Source organism: Bombus affinis, chromosome 1, assembly GCF_024516045.1.
Source record: "Bombus affinis isolate iyBomAffi1 chromosome 1, iyBomAffi1.2, whole genome shotgun sequence".
Taxonomy (NCBI): domain Eukaryota; kingdom Metazoa; phylum Arthropoda; class Insecta; order Hymenoptera; family Apidae; genus Bombus; species Bombus affinis.
Genome location: NC_066344.1, coordinates 2,741,162 through 2,760,118, shown reverse-complemented (window position 1 = coordinate 2,760,118; position 18,957 = coordinate 2,741,162). Strand labels below are relative to the sequence as shown.

General features: G+C 36.6%; 1 protein-coding gene across 2 annotated transcripts in view; it reads right to left on the bottom strand.

The window, feature by feature from the left end:
• Window positions 1-18,957, bottom strand: part of LOC126924933 (titin homolog) — a 75,321-nt gene that overhangs the window by 28,353 nt on the left and 28,011 nt on the right. The window contains exons 18-25 of one of the 2 annotated variants that reach the window (XM_050740378.1): window positions 9,314-18,884; window positions 6,338-8,464; window positions 5,817-6,171; window positions 4,962-5,210; window positions 4,738-4,887; window positions 3,886-4,215; window positions 3,322-3,494; window positions 3,123-3,243 (exon numbers count right to left, since the gene is read on the bottom strand). In XM_050740378.1, coding sequence (XP_050596335.1) covers window positions 3,123-3,243; window positions 3,322-3,494; window positions 3,886-4,215; window positions 4,738-4,887; window positions 4,962-5,210; window positions 5,817-6,171; window positions 6,338-8,464; window positions 9,314-18,884 — 13,076 coding nt within the window. Of the gene's footprint in view, window positions 1-3,122; window positions 3,244-3,321; window positions 3,495-3,885; window positions 4,216-4,737; window positions 4,888-4,961; window positions 5,211-5,816; window positions 6,172-6,337; window positions 8,465-9,313; window positions 18,919-18,957 lie in introns of both variants that reach the window. The other variant, XM_050741185.1, reaches the window with a different exon arrangement.

Sequence of the window (18,957 nt, the reverse complement as noted above, 5' to 3'; positions counted from 1 at the left end):
GTGAGGCTTCATTCTCGTTCTAATTTCACCTCACGTTTCATTACAGCTTTTCAGCGATAAAAATCACATTCTCCCTCTCTCGATTAATGATATTACTCACGAATCGATCTTGAATCATCATCGAGTAATACGAAAGCTATGATTCGATAAAATTATTCCTTATACGAACGTTCGCGAAATTGTTACTTTGGCGAGTAGCGTTTCAAGGAAGAAATTAAAAAAATGTCAAGGTTTTTATTTTTTTCTGGTGACTTCAAGGCTCGTAAAAAAAGTAGGGCATACGAGATGACTCGCGTCCCGACGCCGACTGAATTTTGAATTTGTGGATATACGAGGATGTTGGAGGGAGGCGAATAAGCAAGGCAAACGAAAATAACTCAACACGAGAGAGGTGTTTCCACCAGAGCTTAGGTAAGTACAGGTGTCGTAGGTGTTGTAGGTGATGTCACGCGTTTGCTGGTCGTTACACGATCGTTATATATTTCGTTGGAATTGTGTCACTTATTTCAGCCGATCGTTCATAAATCGTAACAGCAACCCTTTTCTTTCGTAATTTCTCGTTAATTTGTTTCGTTTTGTTACGTCCTGACGATAATATCGTTGATGTTTTGCTGTTACATTGATTTGTTGGCAATTGTATAGTCAGCTAAGAGACGACATTGACGATGATTTAGATCAACAGCTGTTTGTCTTCTGCCATATTGGATAATAGTTTGAAGTTAGCAACTTATCAATATGTTACATTATATTATTCTGTATTATAGTTAACTGCTTTTTGTGTGTATTATCATAATGTCAATAATTGTGAAACGATCATTAAGTAATCGTTACGCTAGTATTTATTTGTAATTTTTATTTGTAATACTTATCTGTCCCTCGTTTAGCTTCGCAGCGAAGAAATGCATTTAGTAATTTTACGATTAGTTTTTTGCAATTTCTCTATGCTTAAATGTTTAAAGTCCAAAATAATTGTTATGCTCTTATCAGACGATAATACGATTGTAATGTTTTTTTTTCTTTTTCTTCATTTTTTCCTTTTTTTTTTTGAAGAAAAGTGCAATTGACGTTTACTTGTTGTTGATAATTTCATTATTTTTACTACGTGCAATATAATTTTCATGCAATTTTTAGAATAGAGTAACTTACGTTTGCAACTGTTTATTTACTGTTTTCATTCTGTTCATGAACTTTTACAATTTTTCCATCGTTGTTAAGCGCTTCAATTTTTAGGAAAGAGATTTTTGAAAGCGTTGTATCTAATATTACAAATTCCGTAATACGATCTAGGATGTTTATTTATTGAACGGCCTACTTTGTAGGAATCAGCTGTTCCCACAACGTGCTATGTTTATTTTTGCACGTTTTCTGGCGTTTGGGGGAAGTACGTTGTACGTTACGATTAAAAAATTCAATCAGTTGATCAAACAGTTTAACCATTACATTTCATATAAAATATTTAAGTAATGTTACAAATATTTAAATAATATAGTATATTTATTGTGCAATTTTAGACCATCCAGATATTTGAAATTAATTTACGATAAACGTCGGGACCTTTGATTCTAATTTGAGAATCATGATTCCCTTCCAACGTGTCGCGGCTGTAGTTTTCTTCTCTGTGCTCAGTGTACGCATTTAATCATGCTATCCGAGTTTCTTTTCGTTTAATTGTGCATGTGATATATTACATTTGTTTCGTTTATATATAGTATAGCGCGCTATTATATTTTAAAGGTTTGGTCAAGGAACTGTCACACTTGGCCCTGTTCCAGCATCGAGATCAACCATTCGTGAATCGGAAATGTTTATAATTTTATTCGAAGGTTTACGACGATCTGATTGAAATTTGTTTCATCGTCTGTTTTGTAACCTGCATTGTTGGTATCTGACGTTGAAAATTTTAACGATAGCTATTTATGCGATTTATTCGTATTCCAAGAGATTTTCGCTATTATGATAAAAATACTTTCTCATTTTGTAATTTTTTATTTTGTGCTTCCGATATTGTTACTCTGTCGATTAAAAACTAATTTTAATACTTAATTGATATGTAAAGATTACAAAACGATTATTATAAATTATATTTCGTATTAATATTACATTAATTAACGTGTTAACATTCTCAATATAAATTTTGGGATAAAAATCTTTTAGCGAATTAAAAGTACGATAAATTGTACCTTATTCTCCGCTACGTCAGAAAAACGCGCCAAATTATTCAAAACCAAAATAGAATTTGATATCTCGTTAAAAGACCTGCGAAAATAGGATCAACAGATTTTCTACCTTTTGTTTGTGAATGCTCGACAAATGATCACCCTAAATATCGACGTCATTTCAAGGGAAACTATAGCCCGACTCTAGTTCATTTGGACTATGTCCATTAAAACCTGGGCCAAGTGTACGAGTGAAACTACAGCCATTGTCGCTGAACTTCTAATTATAATCACTTGATTATACGTGTTATAACGTAATTAGTAATGCATGACATTTTCGATACATCCCGGATGAAACGCATGCCTTCCATTTATGATTCCAAAAAGGAGATGCTTGTGAAAATCTCTATTGAAATTCAAGGCGTTCATAATTTCATATAAAATCGCGCAATCAGCAATAACATTGAAACTTTTGGATACAATCCATATTCTTCTGGAAGAATACATCATCAGCAGCCGAATGACACACTGATAATCCTTATAATCATAATCATTACTAAAACACAATCAAAATTGTAAATTTGTAACGTAATTTTCCATCGAAATTTTATTCATTTACAAACAATGCATCTTTGAAAATTCGTATGATTTTTAATAGAGTATATGCGTTTATAAATAAAGGCTATCATCCATCTTGACTTCTTTGCTACAAGTTTTATGCTTTTTTCTAGTCGGTAGTTTTAGTATGAGTCATTGTTAGTATTAGTCAACCTTTCACGAGACTAGTTGCAGTTGCTGGCAAAATGTTCGAATATATCTTTCCCAAATATTCGGAAGCCACAATTAATAACAATTTTTCGGTCGCATTAAATTAAGTAGCCAACTGATAGTAGCTAGTTACCTTATTTGTTAAAATGCAATCTCTCTTCTCTTTCCTTATCATTAAAGCGAAATATATGCTCTTACTTTTCACGTAGGGTAGATCTTCGTCGCGACTCTCGCTGGACAGACCAATGCAACTTCCGGTCTCGGTACGACTGCTCAAAGTGCTCCAATCAGGTGTCAGAGATCTTGCCCGTTGTTTTACCTAAATGACAATTAATAAAGTGATTAATGAAAGTACATTTCAATTATATATATGTCGGATATATATATGAAAATTTACCTTGATCGAAAAGAAACTTCTGTCACAACCGTATCTGTTCTTAAGCAAAATGCAGTACGTGCCTTCGTCCGAAGGTACCACTCTCTTCAGTGTTAGTCTCACGTAATCGTCGATAGTTTCTTTGTAAGATCGAGGACCGTCCGTGATGTCTTTTAATCCCTTCATCCACGTAACTGTGAAATAGCGAATGAATAAAGATCATAATATTTTAATTCTTGTAATTTTACTAAAAAAATAAAGTATAATTAAATTATACTTTACTTCTATTAACGAACTGTTCATTTAGCACTAGAACTATCGATAGTTAACACGAAGCTATTTCTACCAAAACCAGTGAATATGACTGGTCTTTAAAACAATACGTAATAATAGGACATTTTTATATTTATTGAGTTATTACTTTCTTACAGAAGAAATTCCATGTTATGTAGCACATTTTTGGTATTATTGATCCATCTGGGACCATGATCCTTAAACGAGGATTGACGTTGACACATTTATAAAATTGTAGAACCAGTCATTTTGACTGCTGTGGTATTTTTAGTGTTAAATAGCGAATCTTACCACGAGGTTTAGGTACTCCACAGAACCTAAAGGAAACACTGACGTCCTCTCCAGCAGTAACTGTAATTGATTTTTCCGAGGGTCTGGAAACGAACATGGCCGGCTTTTCACCATCCATGGCGCTAGGTGATATTACATCTACAGTAGCGATACTGTCTACGTGGCCATAAGCGTTAATAGCTCTGCAAATGTACGTGCCCTTTTCTGATTCAGTGACTTCCGGTAAAACCAACGTGTGAACACCAGATTCTATGAACGTCTTCGCTTTCGGGATGGAGACCGGTTCTCGTCTTTCGCCGTGGAACCATCTTACTTCAGGTGCCGGAACACCTGCATTTATCATTAATCGTAGGCATTTTGTTAGAAATTATTCAATTTGAAATAATACAAATATATTGAGATCTATTCGTTCAATTCGTTTCTCCAATTATTTTTAACATGTGCCAGTTTTAAAGGAAGAAGAATTTTTTAATTTCGAACTTTTTAGTATTTTTTACGTCACTAGTATATGTCAGCAGTTCAGGAATCACGTTGATTAAATTCATGAATCGATCCTTGAATCTGTAGGAAATAAAGAAAAGCGCTAATGTTATAAATGCTATTTTCCTTAAATTTACTATTATTTTTCCAAGTAATTTATTAATGCTTGACATTTTTCACTATTTATGCTATCTTCCAGCTGTAAATAAACTCATGGAATTAGGTCATTTGTTTCTTGAAAATCGAATTTATTCTAATGAAATTAGAAATTTACGAAGAATGGAATTGATCGAGTGAGACGAAATTGAATTCTGCGGCGAACAGCTGTGTACATGTCATAACGTAAATATTCATTAATTAAACGTTTAATACCTTTGACTTCGACTTGCAAGGCAATAGTACCGCCTTTGGGAACGCTGTAATCGCTCAAATAGCTAGAAAATCGCGGTCTCTTGTAAGTTTCGATGTTGAAGTAGTCGTCGAACGATTTCTCGTGTTTGGCCACGATTCGTCGTTCCCGTTCTTCAAAATATACAAATTAATCCGAATGTGATATTTGAAAGAGCTATTTTGTTAACTAAAATTACAAAGATTACCGTTGAATTGAACGACATGCGATATCTCTTCGGTTCGTAGATCGTTCATTGCTCTGCAGGTATATCGACCGCTGTCCGTTGAATTGGGTGCAGCAATTTCCAACCGGTAGATACCGTCGTCTAAGTAACATTGTCTGAATCGATCGCCTTGAAGAATGCAACCGTCTTTCAACCAGGAGATGATCGGTATTGGATGGCCACGAACTCGACATTCCAGGATCAACTCATTGTCAGATGGTCGATAAGTGTCTGTATCATGATAATTTTATTGTAATATCAATAATATGTTAGAAAATAAAATATTATTACATATTTGTGGTACTTTGGGTTTCAATCATGATTTTACATATTGTTGCGTTGTACTTTGTTCCGCCATACTAACAAAACACGATCGAAACTCGAAAAACCACAACTATGTTACCCAGCCATCGTGAAAGTTTAAAATATTAAGAGAGATTTACAGATATGTTTAAAAATAGATTTATATCTTTAAATACAGAAATATCGATACAATATTTTAATACTATTAAAATTTCCAAAGCTTTTCAGGGTTTTACGACCCAAAATGAAATCAATTAAAAATAAGAAATTTGTGGTTTCAAGTATAAAGGTTCTACAAATATCATAGAAAATTAGGGTTTCCAACATTTAGCATTACAAAATTTGAAAAATTCATGCAATTTTTTTTAACACAAGGGTAATCCGATTATTTTTAATCGTGTTATACACAACGTATAACCTTGCAACATTAGAGAACACAATATTTTTGTCTAATACTATGCTTTATCTTCCCGTTTCTTTATTTTTCGTTTATTCCACCAATATTTAGTAGTTAGAATACTTTTAGGTACATACCTTTGATAGATCTTGTAAAAGTGGGGGGTGACAATGTTGGTTGGAAATCGGGATAAACTTTTAATGTGGATTCGGTGGTCGCGATTCCGTGAATATTTTCGGCAACACAGGTATACAATCCGGAATCTTCAGGGAGTGCTTCGTGCAATTCAAAATAAGCCATACCATTATCGAATCGAGTTTTATATTTGTTCGTAGTTATGTCAAGCTTCTCGCCATCTTTTGTCCAGTAAACTCTCGGTTCTGGGTGTCCAAGTACGGTACAGGTTAATCTCGTCCTCATACCAACTCCTACGGTTCTATTCGTCAATCTTGTGCAGAACGATGGCTTCTTTCCCTTATCACGTGGTGTAAGCTGTGTAAGAAATCATTTTATATATGTAACTTTTAAAAATAGTCCTTCAAAAAATATATTATTTCTTTTGGAATTTAATTTTTTATTTTGTTGGTATTTGGAATATAATGAAATACGTTTGATAGCTTTTGAAGATATAAGATCATGCGTTTTATTATATTCTTACCTCGTCCTTGATAGGTGGCAAATAGATAGATAAATTCGAACCGCGATCGTCCAAATCAATTCGTGAAGTAGTCTTTGTTCTACTAGTGTATCTCGGTGGTTTGCTAACAGTGGCAGCTGTAATAGTCGTGTCACTATCACCCGTCGAATAGTCATCGTACTTCAACAAACTAATAGATCTTGTTCGTGTAATTTGATCGTCCCTTTTTCTTCTTCTTCTGTAATACGTCCCAGTATCATAGTAGTATCTATCGATCGGAGTATCCCTCAGTTTATAATCAAGAAAATCATCGATTCTCTTCCTGGTCAAAGATGTCAGGGAATCCCTCCAACTGTACGATCTAGAAGTGCTAGAGAGCCCCGAATCGAAACCAGAGTCATGTCGATAAGATTTGTCTCGTCTGTCCCGCCAAAATTCCACGTCAGAAGAACCAGCTTTCATTCTTCCAATTCGAAGCGCGTCATCCGCCATTTTTCTAAATAATTGATCCGATTCGCTTTGTCTTATTTTGGACCAAGTATCGTCTCTTAGTTGTTCTTGTCTTCGTCTACGAAGCCTGGATGCTTCTTCTTCCTGTCGTCTTCTTACGCGTTCTTCTTCTTCCTTCATTTCTCGCGCTGCTTCTTCTCTTCTTAATTGCCTTTCTGTTTCCCTTCTGCATCTCCTTTCTTCATCTTCCCGCCTCGAACGTTCAGATTCTTCTCTATTCTGACGCTCTTCAGCTCTTCTTCTTTCCAAACGTTCAATTTCCCTCCTCCTCATAGATTCTTTATCTTCGTTCCATTGTCTTTCAGCTTCTTTTCTCTTTCTCCTGCGTTCTTCTTCTCTTTGAAGTCTTTCTTCTTCTTCCCTGCGTAATTTCGCTTCCTCTTCCTGCCTTCTTTGTTCACGTTCCCTTCTTCTACGTTCGCGCGTTTCGTCTTCTTTTCTTAACCGTTCTTCTTCAGCTTTCCTAACTTTCTCGGCTTCTTGTCTTATCTGTTTCTCTTGTTCTTCTCTTCGACGCCTGATTTCTTCTCGTCTCTGGTCTTCTCGTTCCAGTTCTCTCTTTAATTTTTCTGCTTTTTCAGCTTTCCTGCGTTCTTCTTCTTCCTTTTTCAATTTCGCCCTTTCTTCTTTCCTTTTGCGCTCCTCTTCTTCATGTTTGAGCCTTTCTTCTTCCTCTTTCTTCGCACGCTCTTCCCTTTCGCGTTTTCTCTGCTCCAGCTCCTTCTTCCGTTTTTCTGCTTCTTCCTGTTCCTTGCGCTCATCATCCGCCTGTTGTAATCTTCGTTTTTCTATCCTTTTACTTAACTTTTCTTCTTTTTGTTCCAATACCTCCGATTCAATCTTTTCTTCTTCATCCACTTTCTTTCTACGTGCTTCTTCCTCTTGTTTCTTTCTCTCAGCCTCCTCTTTCTCCTGCTGTTCCTTTTCCTGTCTTAACTTTTCAGCTTGTGCTTCCTTCCTACGTTTTTCTTCCTCCTCCTTCTTAAGATCTTCGTCTTCTTTCAATTTCTCAGCTTCTTTTTTCTTACGCTCTTCTTCTTGTTTTAATTTTTCAGCTTCTTCCTTCTTCTTACGTTCCTCCTCTTGATTTAATTTCTCAGTTTCTTCTTTCTTTTTACGTTTCTTGTCCTCTTTTAATTTTTGTGCTCCTCCCTTTTTCTTATGCATTTCCCCTTCCTTTAATTTTTCAACTTCGTCTTTCTTCATATGCTCTTCCTCCTGTTTTAATTTCTCAGCTTCTTCTATCTTACGATCTTCATCCTGTTTTAATTTCTCAGTTTCTTCTTGTTCCTTACGTGCTTGTTCTTGTTTTAATTTCTCAGCTGCTTCTTTCTTCTTACTTTCCTCCTCCTCCTGTTTTAATTGTTCAGCTTCTTGATGTTTACGTCCTTCTTCCTGTTTTAGTTTCTCAGTTTCTCCCTTCTTTTTACGCTTCTTCTCCCCTTTTAATTTTTGTGCTTCTTCTTTCTTTCTATGTTCTTCCTCCTGCTTTAATTTTTCAGCTTCCTCTTTCTTTTTACGTTCCTCTTCTAGCTTTAATTTCTCAGTCTCTTCTTTCTTTTTATGCTCTTCCTCTTGTTTTAGTTTTTCAGCCTCTTCTTTCTTATTACGCTCTTCCTCTTGCTTTAGTTTTTCAGCCTCTTCTTTCTTTTTACGTTCCTCTTCTTGCTTTAATTTCTCAGCTTCCTCTTTCTTTTTACGTTCCTCTTCTAGCTTTAATTTTTCAGCTTCCTCTTTCTTTTTACGTTCCTCTTCTAGCTTTGATTTCTCAGCTTCTTCTTTCTTTTTACGCTCTTCCTCTTGCTTTAGTTTTTCAGCCTCTTCTTTCTTTTTACGTTCCTCTTCTTGCTTTAATTTTTCAGCTTCCTCTTTCTTTTTACGTTCCTCTTCTTGCTTTAGTTTTTCAGCCTCTTCTTTCTTTTTACGTTCCTCTTCTTGCTTTAATTTTTCAGCCTCTTTCTTTTTACGCTCTTCCTCCTGCTTCAGTTTCTCAGCCTCTTCATTCTTTTTACGTTCCTCTTCTAGCTTTGATTTCTCAGCTTCTTCTTTCCTTTTACGCTCTTCCTCTTGCTTTAGTTTTTCAGCCTCTTCTTTCTTTTTACGTTCCTCTTCTTGCTTTAATTTTTTAGCTTCCTCTTTCTTTTTACGTTCCTCTTCTTGCTTTAGTTTTTCAGCCTCTTCTTTCTTTTTACGTTCCTCTTCTTGCTTTAATTTTTCAGCCTCTTTCTTTTTACGCTCTTCCTCCTGCTTCAGTTTCTCAGCCTCTTCATTCTTTTTACGTTCCTCTTCTAGCTTTGATTTCTCAGCTTCTTCTTTCTTTTTACGCTCTTCCTCTTGCTTTAGTTTTTCAGCCTCTTCTTTCTTTTTACGTTCCTCTTCTTGCTTTAATTTTTCAGCTTCCTCTTTCTTTTTACGTTCCTCTTCTTGCTTTAGTTTTTCAGCCTCGTCTTTCTTTTTACGTTCCTCTTCTTGCTTTAATTTTTCAACCTCTTCTTTCTTTTTACGCTCTTCCTCCTGCTTCAATTTTTCAGCCTCTTCTTTCTTTTTACGTTCCTCTTCTTGCTTTAATTTTTCAACCTCTTCTTTCTTTTTACGCTCTTCTTCCTGCTTTAATTTCTCAGCTTCTTCTTTCTTTTGACGCTCTTCCTCTTGCTTTAGTTTTTCAGCCTCTTCTTTCTCTTTACGTTCAGCATCCTCTTTCTTTTTACGCTCTTCCTCTTGCTTTAATTTCTCTGCTTCTTCTTTCTTTTTACGCTCTTCCTCTTGCTTTAGTTTTTCAGCCTCTTCTTTCTTTTTACGTTCCTCTTCTTGCTTTAATTTTTCAACTTCCTCTTTCTTTTTACGTTCCTCTTCTAGCTTTGATTTCTCAGCTTCTTCTTTCTTTTTACGCTCTTCCTCTTGCTTTAGTTTTTCAGCCTCTTCTTTCTTTTTACGTTCCTCTTCTTGCTTTAGTTTTTCAGCCTCTTCTTTCTTTTGACGCTCTTCCTCTTGCTTTAGTTTTTCAGCCTCTTCTTTCTTTTTACGTTCAGCTTCCTCTTTCTTTTTACGCTCTTCCTCTTGCTTTAATTTCTCAGCTTCTTCTTTCTTTTTACGTTCCTCTTTTTGCTTTAATTTTTCAGCCTCTTCTTTCTCTTTACGCTCTTCCTCCTGCTTCAGTTTTTCAGCCTCGTCTTTCTTTTTGCGCTCTTCGTCTTGCTTTAATTTCTCAGCATCCTCTTTCTTTTTTCGAGCTTCTTCTTCGTGTTTCAATTTTTCTTCCTGTTCTCTTTTCCTACGATCTTCTTCCTCGCGTATTAATCTTTCCTGTTCTTCCTTCTTTCTATATTCTTCTTCCTGCCTCAGTCTTTCTTCCTCTTCTTTCCTTTTACGTTCATCTTCTTCTCGTTTCTTCTTTAGCTCTGCTTCTTGCTTCTTACGTTCTTCTTCTTGTAATTTCTCAGCTTCTTTCTGCTTGCGTTCGTCCTCTTTTTGTTTCAATATCTCAGCATCCTCCTTATTCTTACGTTCCTGTTCCTCTTGCTTCAATTTCTCAGCTTCTTCTTTTTTCTTACGTTCTTCTTCCTGCTGCTTCAGTTTTTCAGCTTCTTCCTTTTTCTTGCGCTCCTCTTGCTCCTGCTTCAGTTTCTCAGTTTCTCCCTTTTTCTTCTTTTCCTCCTCTTCTCTCAACTGTTGTTCTTCCTCTAGCTTCTTTTCTTCCTCTTTATGTTTCTGTTTGTCAACTTCCTCTTCCTTCTTACGTTCATCCTTGTCCTTGTCCACTATTTTCATTTCTTCTTCAACTTCTTCTTTCTCTTTCTTCTTACTTTTCTTTTTCTCTTTATCCTCTTCCCACACTACCTGTACATTTAGCAATTTATCTCGAAGCAAGTTCATATCATTCATTAAATTCAAAATAGGCGTTTCGAACTCCACAAGCCCTTCTCCGCGTAAACGATTCTTCCACAATGCTTCAACCTTCTTGGTAGAATCTTCCAGCTCATGCAAACTTATGTTCAAGGTTTTTAACACACCATAAATTTCCGTAATCTCCAAATGTGATGGTTCAGCTATAGGTTTATCAGCAGATTGTTCTCTAACAATCGCAATTGCCTTTCGAAGCATTTTCAATGATTCCATCGGCTCTTCTCCAATCTCTTGTTTATCTAAAACACTTTGAATTCCCTGCTTAAGTTGTTCAAGTGGCTTAGCCAACATATTCAAAGCTTCCTTCTCAATCTGAATCTCTAGACCTAGCAAACCTTTGTAACTTTCTATCTTATTATCAATCGACTCAATAGAATCGTTTATTTCTTTAATAGAGTGAATCAACTTCGTCGATATTCTTGTAGCTTCTTCCATAGAAATAGCACTCTCTTTCTTCTGCTTCTGCACTTCCTTACGTTGATCAGACAGGACAACTTCCAAAGCAGCTTGTAATCCTTTCAATGGTTTCTCCAAGTTTTCAAGATATACAGTTGAAGATTCTTCCACTGTCATAATCTTCTCTTTCAGTTGCAACAGAGGTTCAGCCAAGAATCCAATTATAGTTTCTGTTATATTTGAGGCTAATTGTAATTTTTCAGCAGCTTGTTCTTCAATAAACGATATACTCTTCTCAAGATTAGATAACGAATCCACAATAGCATCGATACTAGCTTCTTCTTCGTCTATACTCATATCAGTCTTATTTTTCAGCACTAAGAAACTTTCTTGCACGTCAGCTAATGGTTGCACCAATGTCTTCACTACCTCGTATTCACTTTCCTTCTCTGCTTTCATACCTTTAATAATATTTTCTTCCATTTCAATAATTGTTGATTTTATAACTTCCACCGGTTGCACCAATTTCTCAACGACAGACCAATCTGGTGTATCTATTCTCGATATCTCTTCAGCAAGTCCAGGCTCAGGTTCCATCACAACGCACTCTCGAATCTCAGCAATGGATCTTTCTATTTCTTGCAAAGGAACTGCCAAACATTCTGTGATCCAATGACTCGATTCTTCTGGCATTGGTTCCACTTCAGGAGACATCACTCGTTCTTCAAGTACAGAAATGCTTCGGTGCAGAGTTATCAAGGGCTCAGCTAAAGCAGATAACAAAGACACCTCATCAATTGGTCGATCTTCCACAGATTCAACCAACATACGATCTTCGATTAATGCAATCGAATTGCGAAGTTCTTCTAAAGGTTCAATTAGTGGATTTAGTGTGGTTTCTGACTTTTCCCCACTATCAAAAGATTTCTCTTTCGTAGATTCAATGGCTGTTTGCTCGTTAATAACAGACACAGCTACGTTCTTTAGTTCTAATAAAGGCTGTGCCATAGCCTTCAATAAAGAAATGTCCTCTCTTTCGGATAACGCCAGAGCAATCTCATTCGCGTCCATTGATTTTCTTTCTTCGACAATTATCGCCAAACACTCTTTCAATTCACTGAGCGGCTTAGCCAAACTCTTCAAAGTTTGTGTTTCTTCTTCAGAAATTGAAAGAGCCATTTCTGAAGGCGATTCTACGGTACCTCGATCCACAATCATCGGTTCTGTGACTTGAACATTTGCTTCTTCAACAACATCCGCCCAAGTCTTCAAAGATGAGGCTTCTTCTGAGATAGTATCTGCTGCTGGTTCGATAATTATCTGTTGTCGATCGATAGTAGCCGCACGTTCTACTAAATCGTGAAGAGTTTTTGCAAATGTTTCAAACGCCGCGACACTTTCAGTTTTAGAGAATTCTTTTGAAGATTCTGGTGCAAATTCGGCAACTTGTTGAATAGCAGCCACAGAAGTTTTTAAGTCTGTCAACGTCTGTGCCATTGTTTTCAATTGAGAAGCATTTTCAGCCTCTGACATACTTTGCGTGCCCTCTTCTACCATCATATGCTCTTCAATCACTGCGATTGATTTCTGGAACTCTTCGAGTATTGGTTTTAAAGTTGTCTTTTCAAATGATACTTTATCAGTTTCTAAACTCTTCGTATCGTGCTCTAACACATGTTCTCCTTGAATTGCAGCAACGAAACATTGTTCTAATCGTTGCAACGGTGGGATAAGTTCGGTTAATATCGTCATAGGTTTCTTCGTGTCCAATGTTTCCAATATTTCAGCTTCTTGAAGCCTAATCTCTGCTATAGTCGAAATGGATTCTTGTAATAACTTGGCAGGAACAGTAACTGTTTCTGAAACTTGAGCTTCAAGTTTCTGTGGTGTCTCTAATTGAATCGTTCCTATAATTGTAGCAATCACTTTTGGTTTTGAGATAGCCACAGAACATTGTTTTCTGAACTCTTCCACAGCTTTTCCAAATGCTTGCAACGCAGACGCGTTTTCGACGTCTAGGATTTGTTCGCCAGGTTTTTCTATCGTTGTCAACTGTTGCACCACAGCTACGGACGTTCTTAAATCACTTAATGATCTTTCTAGATTTTTTATTACAGCAAAGTCTTCAGCATCTCCTGTTAAACTTAAAGTTTCCTTGGCAAAAACCAGTTGTTTCTGAATTTCTGCCACGTTTTTGTTAAGTTCTTCTAATGTCAATTTGACTGGTAATTCTTGTAAAGCTGGTATTGCTTGAGAAATTTGTTTGACAGTTTCGTATTTTGTTACTGCTTCCTGCTGCATGGCTAATAAGAACGATTCTTCGAGTTTGTGCAATGGTTGCACCATGCTCAAGAAGAGTACAATTTCTTCTTCTTTCTTCTTCCCCAATAATTCACTTTCTTTGTCTATATTCAAAATTGTAGTTTGTAGCTCGTTAATAGGTTCAATGACAGTTTTTACAAAATCTTCGACCACTTTGTTCTTTGCCGAAACTTCTTCAGATTTCTTCACTTCGTATTGTTTGACTGCAGCTAATAGTTTTTCTCCAGTTTCTTCTATCGATCGTGCAAAAGCTTCCAATCGAGACTTTTCTTCACCTGTCCTCAATTCTTTTGTTTGATCTTGCTGAGCAATTGTTATTTCCTGAACAGCTGCCACAGACAATTTCATCTGTTCCAAAGACTTCTCTGCTGCTAGCATCATACTGACTTCACTAACTTCTCCTGAAATTGTCGCGGTTTCACTTGTTTGCTGTTGAATAGTAATTATAGATTTCTGTAATTCTTCCAATACAGGTTGCAAATTCAATTTATCAACAGGAATTTCACTCTTCTTCAACTCCTTTGTAGTCTCTTCTTCTAGCACTTTACCTTCTAGCAATGCAGTCTGTAAAGCTTGTTCCAATATATTCAATGGTTCTATAAGAACATTTAATTTCACATTAGTTTCCTCTTTAGGTATTTTCAATTCTTCCACCTGCTGCATTTTCTCTTCTTCAATGTGAGAAAGTGATTCGCGTAAAACATGAACCGTATTACTTATCATCTGAAGAATTTCAACACCAACCATCTTTGCTTGTTGCTTCTCAGCTTCTTCCAACTTCTTTTCCACTTTCTTCTGACTTATCACTGCTGAACATTTTTCTTCTAATTGCTCTATCGATTTAGCAAAATCTTCCAAGGCAGATTTCTTCTGGGTTTTTATTTCTTCAGTTCCTTCCGAAGAAAGCGTGATTACTTGTTGAACAGCAATAGTAGCTGTTTCTAGTTCTTCAAGTGCTTCATTTATATCCTTCGCAGTCTCCAATTTTGAAGACTCTTCAAGGCTCGTAGCTAACTGTTCTTGAATAGTAACAATGCTTTCTTTTAATTCTTGCAAAATTGGTCGAAGGACAATAGTGTGTGGAGTTTCTTTTTGAATTTGTTCCACGGATTCAAGTTTTTGGTCACTTGCTTGTTGAACCACATTCACCAAAGATCTTTCTAACTGTTGTAGAGGATGCATCAAAGGAGTCAACGTTTGCACATTCCCTTCTTGCAATTCTAACGTGCCAATTTCTTCAGTGCTCTCTTCCTGTATCTTCATAATAGTCTCGCGCAGCGTGTGAATCGGCACGATAATCGTCTCGAGAACTCGTGTCTCCAGTTTTTCAGCTTCCATCGATTCCATTACTGTCTCCGTCGCGTCCACTTGATGCTGACTGACCATAGCCATGCATTCTTCTAGTTCTTGCACCGATTTCGCGAAGTGTTGCAGCGCTGTCACCTTCTCTGTCTCCGACAGTGTTTCTTCTACGCCTGGTTCAGTGGATACCACACTCTGAATGATCGCGAGAGAAGAATTCAAGTCTTCCAGCGATTTTTCTGTGGCTTGCATGATAGAAGCCTTCTCGATGGAGTGCTCTGCCACTGTTTGCAATTTTACTTGTTCTTGTACCGATGCTACGCATTTCTGAAGTTCTTCCATGATAGGTTGAATATCCAGTTTTTGCAAAGGTGGAGCTACTTGAGATATTTCCTCAATTTTGTTGAGTTCCATCGAAATTGCCTGTTGAACAGTGGAAGATAGCGAAGTTTCTAATCTTTGTAATGGTTCTATCAGGATCTTCAAAGCACTTTCTGATGCAGCCATTTTGGAAGAATCGAGAGCTTCCACCTGTTGCAATTTTTCTTCTTCGATTTTCATGATAGTTTCCCTAAATAGTTGAAGAGGACTGACAGCCATGTCTAGTATCTCCACTTGAGACTCTTTTACTTTTTTGGGGACTAGTTGTATGCCAATCTGTTGCTGGGAAATTACTGCTAAACACTTTTCACCGATTTCTTCCACAGATTTTGCGAACGATTTTAGAACTGAAGTTTTGTTTACGTCAGATAAATCATCCGTTTGTTCAGTCTCCAATATTATCTCCTTAATAGCTGCTACTGAAGATTTCAATTGTTCCAAGGGTTCTTCTATAGTCTTCGCGACAGAACCTACCAATTTATCTTTCGATTCTTCTTTAGTAGGTTCCAAAGAAACTTGTTCTTGAATTACAGCAATAGACTTTTCTAACTGCTCTAAAACGGGCCCGACATTCAACTTCATAGAGGATTGGACATTCTTCAAGTCTGAAGTAGATTCTTCTTTAACGATACTCGTCTCTTGAACAGCCACTGACAAAGATTTTTCTAATTGTTCCAAAGGTTCGACCAAGGTATGTAAAACACCAGCGATTTCTTTCGTTTCTGACATAATTAAAGTTTCAGTCTCTTGTGTCTGTTGTTCGTCAAGTTTGGAAATGGTCTCACGTAAAATTTGAATCGGACTTGCTATATTATCGAGAGCTTGCTGTCCAAATTCTTGTATATCTATCTTAGCAACTTGTGGCTGTTGCAAAATACTAATTTCAACTTTCTGTTGACTAGAAATCACTGAAGACACATTTGCTATCTCTTCTACACACTTGGCAAGAGTTTTCAGGGCTGTTGTTTTCTCTTTATTGGTTAATTCTTTGGTTTCTTTTGCCTCAAGAGTTTGAATGGCTGTCACAGCAGATTTGAGAGTTTTTAATGGACTTTCTATTAATTCAGCAACAGAAGCTTCCACTTTTGTAGTGGACACATCAAGTTTTTTCGGTTGTATAGCTATCTGTTCTTCTATCATAACAATTGATTTCTGCAGTTCTTCCAATACAGGACTAACTTTTAATTGCTCCGTAGGTAAAGTAGTACTCTTTATTTCTTCAGTCTTTTCATCTTTCGATGAACGAATTTGTTGAATTGCTGTGCATAATAATTGTTCTAATTCTTCTAAAGGATGCACCAGAGGTTTCAAAGCTTCTACTACGTTTTTGCTTGTTTCATCTAAAGCTCGTACCTCATCAGTCTTCTGTTCTTCAATCTCAGAAGCTGTTTCACGCAACAGTTGAATAGGCTGACTCATCATTTCTAAAATTTGTTCCAATTCTTCTTTTCGAATTTCTTCTGGAGATTCTATCTTAACTGGAGGAGAACTGACAATCGCTGTACATTTTTCTCCTAATTCATTCACCGATTCAATGAATGTTTCGACTGCCGGTGTCTCTTCTATATTGGAAAATGTTCCTGCACTTTCAGTTTCAAAAGTTACTATTTTTTGTACCGCACCGATTGAAAATTTGAGATTTTCTAGCGATTTGTCTATTTCTTTTACAATTAACGCCTTATTCTCTGATTTGTACATTTCCTCATTCGCTTCGAGGATCATTTCTTCTTGAATTGTGGCGATGGATCTCTCCAATTCTTCTAGAATATTGGCTACTGGTAGCGAATGCAAATATGGAACATTTGATTGTGTTTCTTCCGTAATTTCTTCATGTTCTGCAGTTTGTTGCTGAGAAGAGATATTCAAAGATTGTTTCAATTTTTCCAAAGGATAAATAATAGTACTCAAGATAATTGCAGCTGTCTTTGTAGGCAAATCCAATTGTTCAGTTTCTTCCAATTTCTCTTCCTCGATCTTTGCAATCGCTTCACGAAGATTTTGTATTGGACTGACTATCTTCTTCGCGATATCTGCTTCTAATTTTCGCTGTTTGGTTAATTCAGCTGATTCTATGGAAGGCGGAGCAGAACCAAGTGGCGAGGTATCCTCTGGTTTCACTTGTTCTTGAGAGACCATGAGGACTTCTATCAGTTCTTCAAGAGGTTTCGCTGTGGTTTCCTCGATATCCAAATTTTCTTCTTTCGTTTTCGCCATCACTTTGATTTCTTCGACCACTTTCATACTCTTCGTTTCAGTAGTCTGTTGAATGACCTTTACGAGTTCAGAAATCGCTTCGTTTACATTTTGTGCGTTTCCACGTAGTGGAATACAATCTGTAGGAAGCTGAGAAGTTGCTCCTTGGATAGAAGAGAGTTCACGTTGAAGAGATTTTAGAGGTTCTGAAAGTATTTGCAAGGATACCATTACGTTTTCTTTCAGTGCTGGTGCTAACTCTTTTTGAGTCAAACGAAGAATCTTTTCTGTGGCTTGATCTACGTTTATTAAAGATTCCAACAGACGAATAAATTGCGTTTTAAGTTCTGAGATTGAAGAGGAAGATAATGTATTTTGAATCGACGCGCTGGTTGCTTTTAAGTCGTAAAGGATTTGTATGAGGGCTGTTAATTCTCGAATTCTTCGTTTTTCTTCTTCCGATCTTGAAGAAAGAGGTTCATCTAGAGCTACAGACACGAGACTGGTTAGTTCTTTGAAAGGTTGCTGTAGAGCACTGATCAACGAGCCTGTCTTTTGTATCAGATTGATTTTTGCCTGTTTTCTTTCCTCCTCTGCCTTTTCTTCTGCTTTTGCTAAGTCTTCTATTTGTTCTAAAGCTTCCATTATCTCTCTTTGTCTTTCTACTTCGTTTGATTCTTTAATTGCTGATTCTCTTGTTTCTTCTTTTGTTTTCTCTAGTGATTCTTCTACGACTCTTTCTGTTTTTAGTGTTTCCTCTACTTTTTCAAACACTTGCTCTTTGGCGTCATGCTTTTGTCTTAATTCTTCTGATTTTTTAGATTCTTCAATTTTTATTACTTGACTTACCACTTCTTCTTTTTCAATTTTTCCTTCCTCCATTCTTTCGACTGCTATTTCAGTCCTTTTTTTTTGTTCTGGCTCTATCGTTTGTGCGACTATTTCTTCCATAGATTCTTCAACATCAGATGCTCCCTTTAATTTTTCTGTTATAGCCACTTTTTCAGACGATGTTTTTTTTTCGTCCACAGTTTTAACCGGCAGTGCTACTTCACCTGTTAAAATTGCTTCTTTTACCAACTTTTCGGCTTCGTCAAGCGGAGCTTCTACTTTTACCACAGCTTCTGGCATTTCTCCCGACATCTGAGGTACAGTTTCGACCTTTTCCTCTTTTATCGATAATTTCTCTGTCATATCAAATAATATTTGGCCAGCACCTTCTTTTGTCTCTTCGGATAACACTTCAACTCTTTCCTCTGTTTTCGACAATTCTTCTGTTGATTTGTGTATTACTACTGATTCTCCTCCTTTCGTTATCTCAAGATCTCCAGCTTTTTCTTCTTCCATTCCTTCAACCGATTCGACTTTTCCGACTTTCATTACTTTAATACTTTCAATTTTACTCTCTTGTACTAATTCAGGAGATACAAGAGCCATAGCTGCTTCTTCTTTCATTTCTTTCAAAACTTCAACTTCTTCTTCTACCAATTCAGGAGATTCAAGTGTTTCCGTTCCCATTATTTGGAGAGTGCCGACTTTTCCCTCTTCAGTTACTTCAAGAACTTTAGCTTTCTCTTCTCTTGTCCCCTCAAGAAGTTTAACAGACCCCTCTACTTCAAGGGTTTCAACTTTTT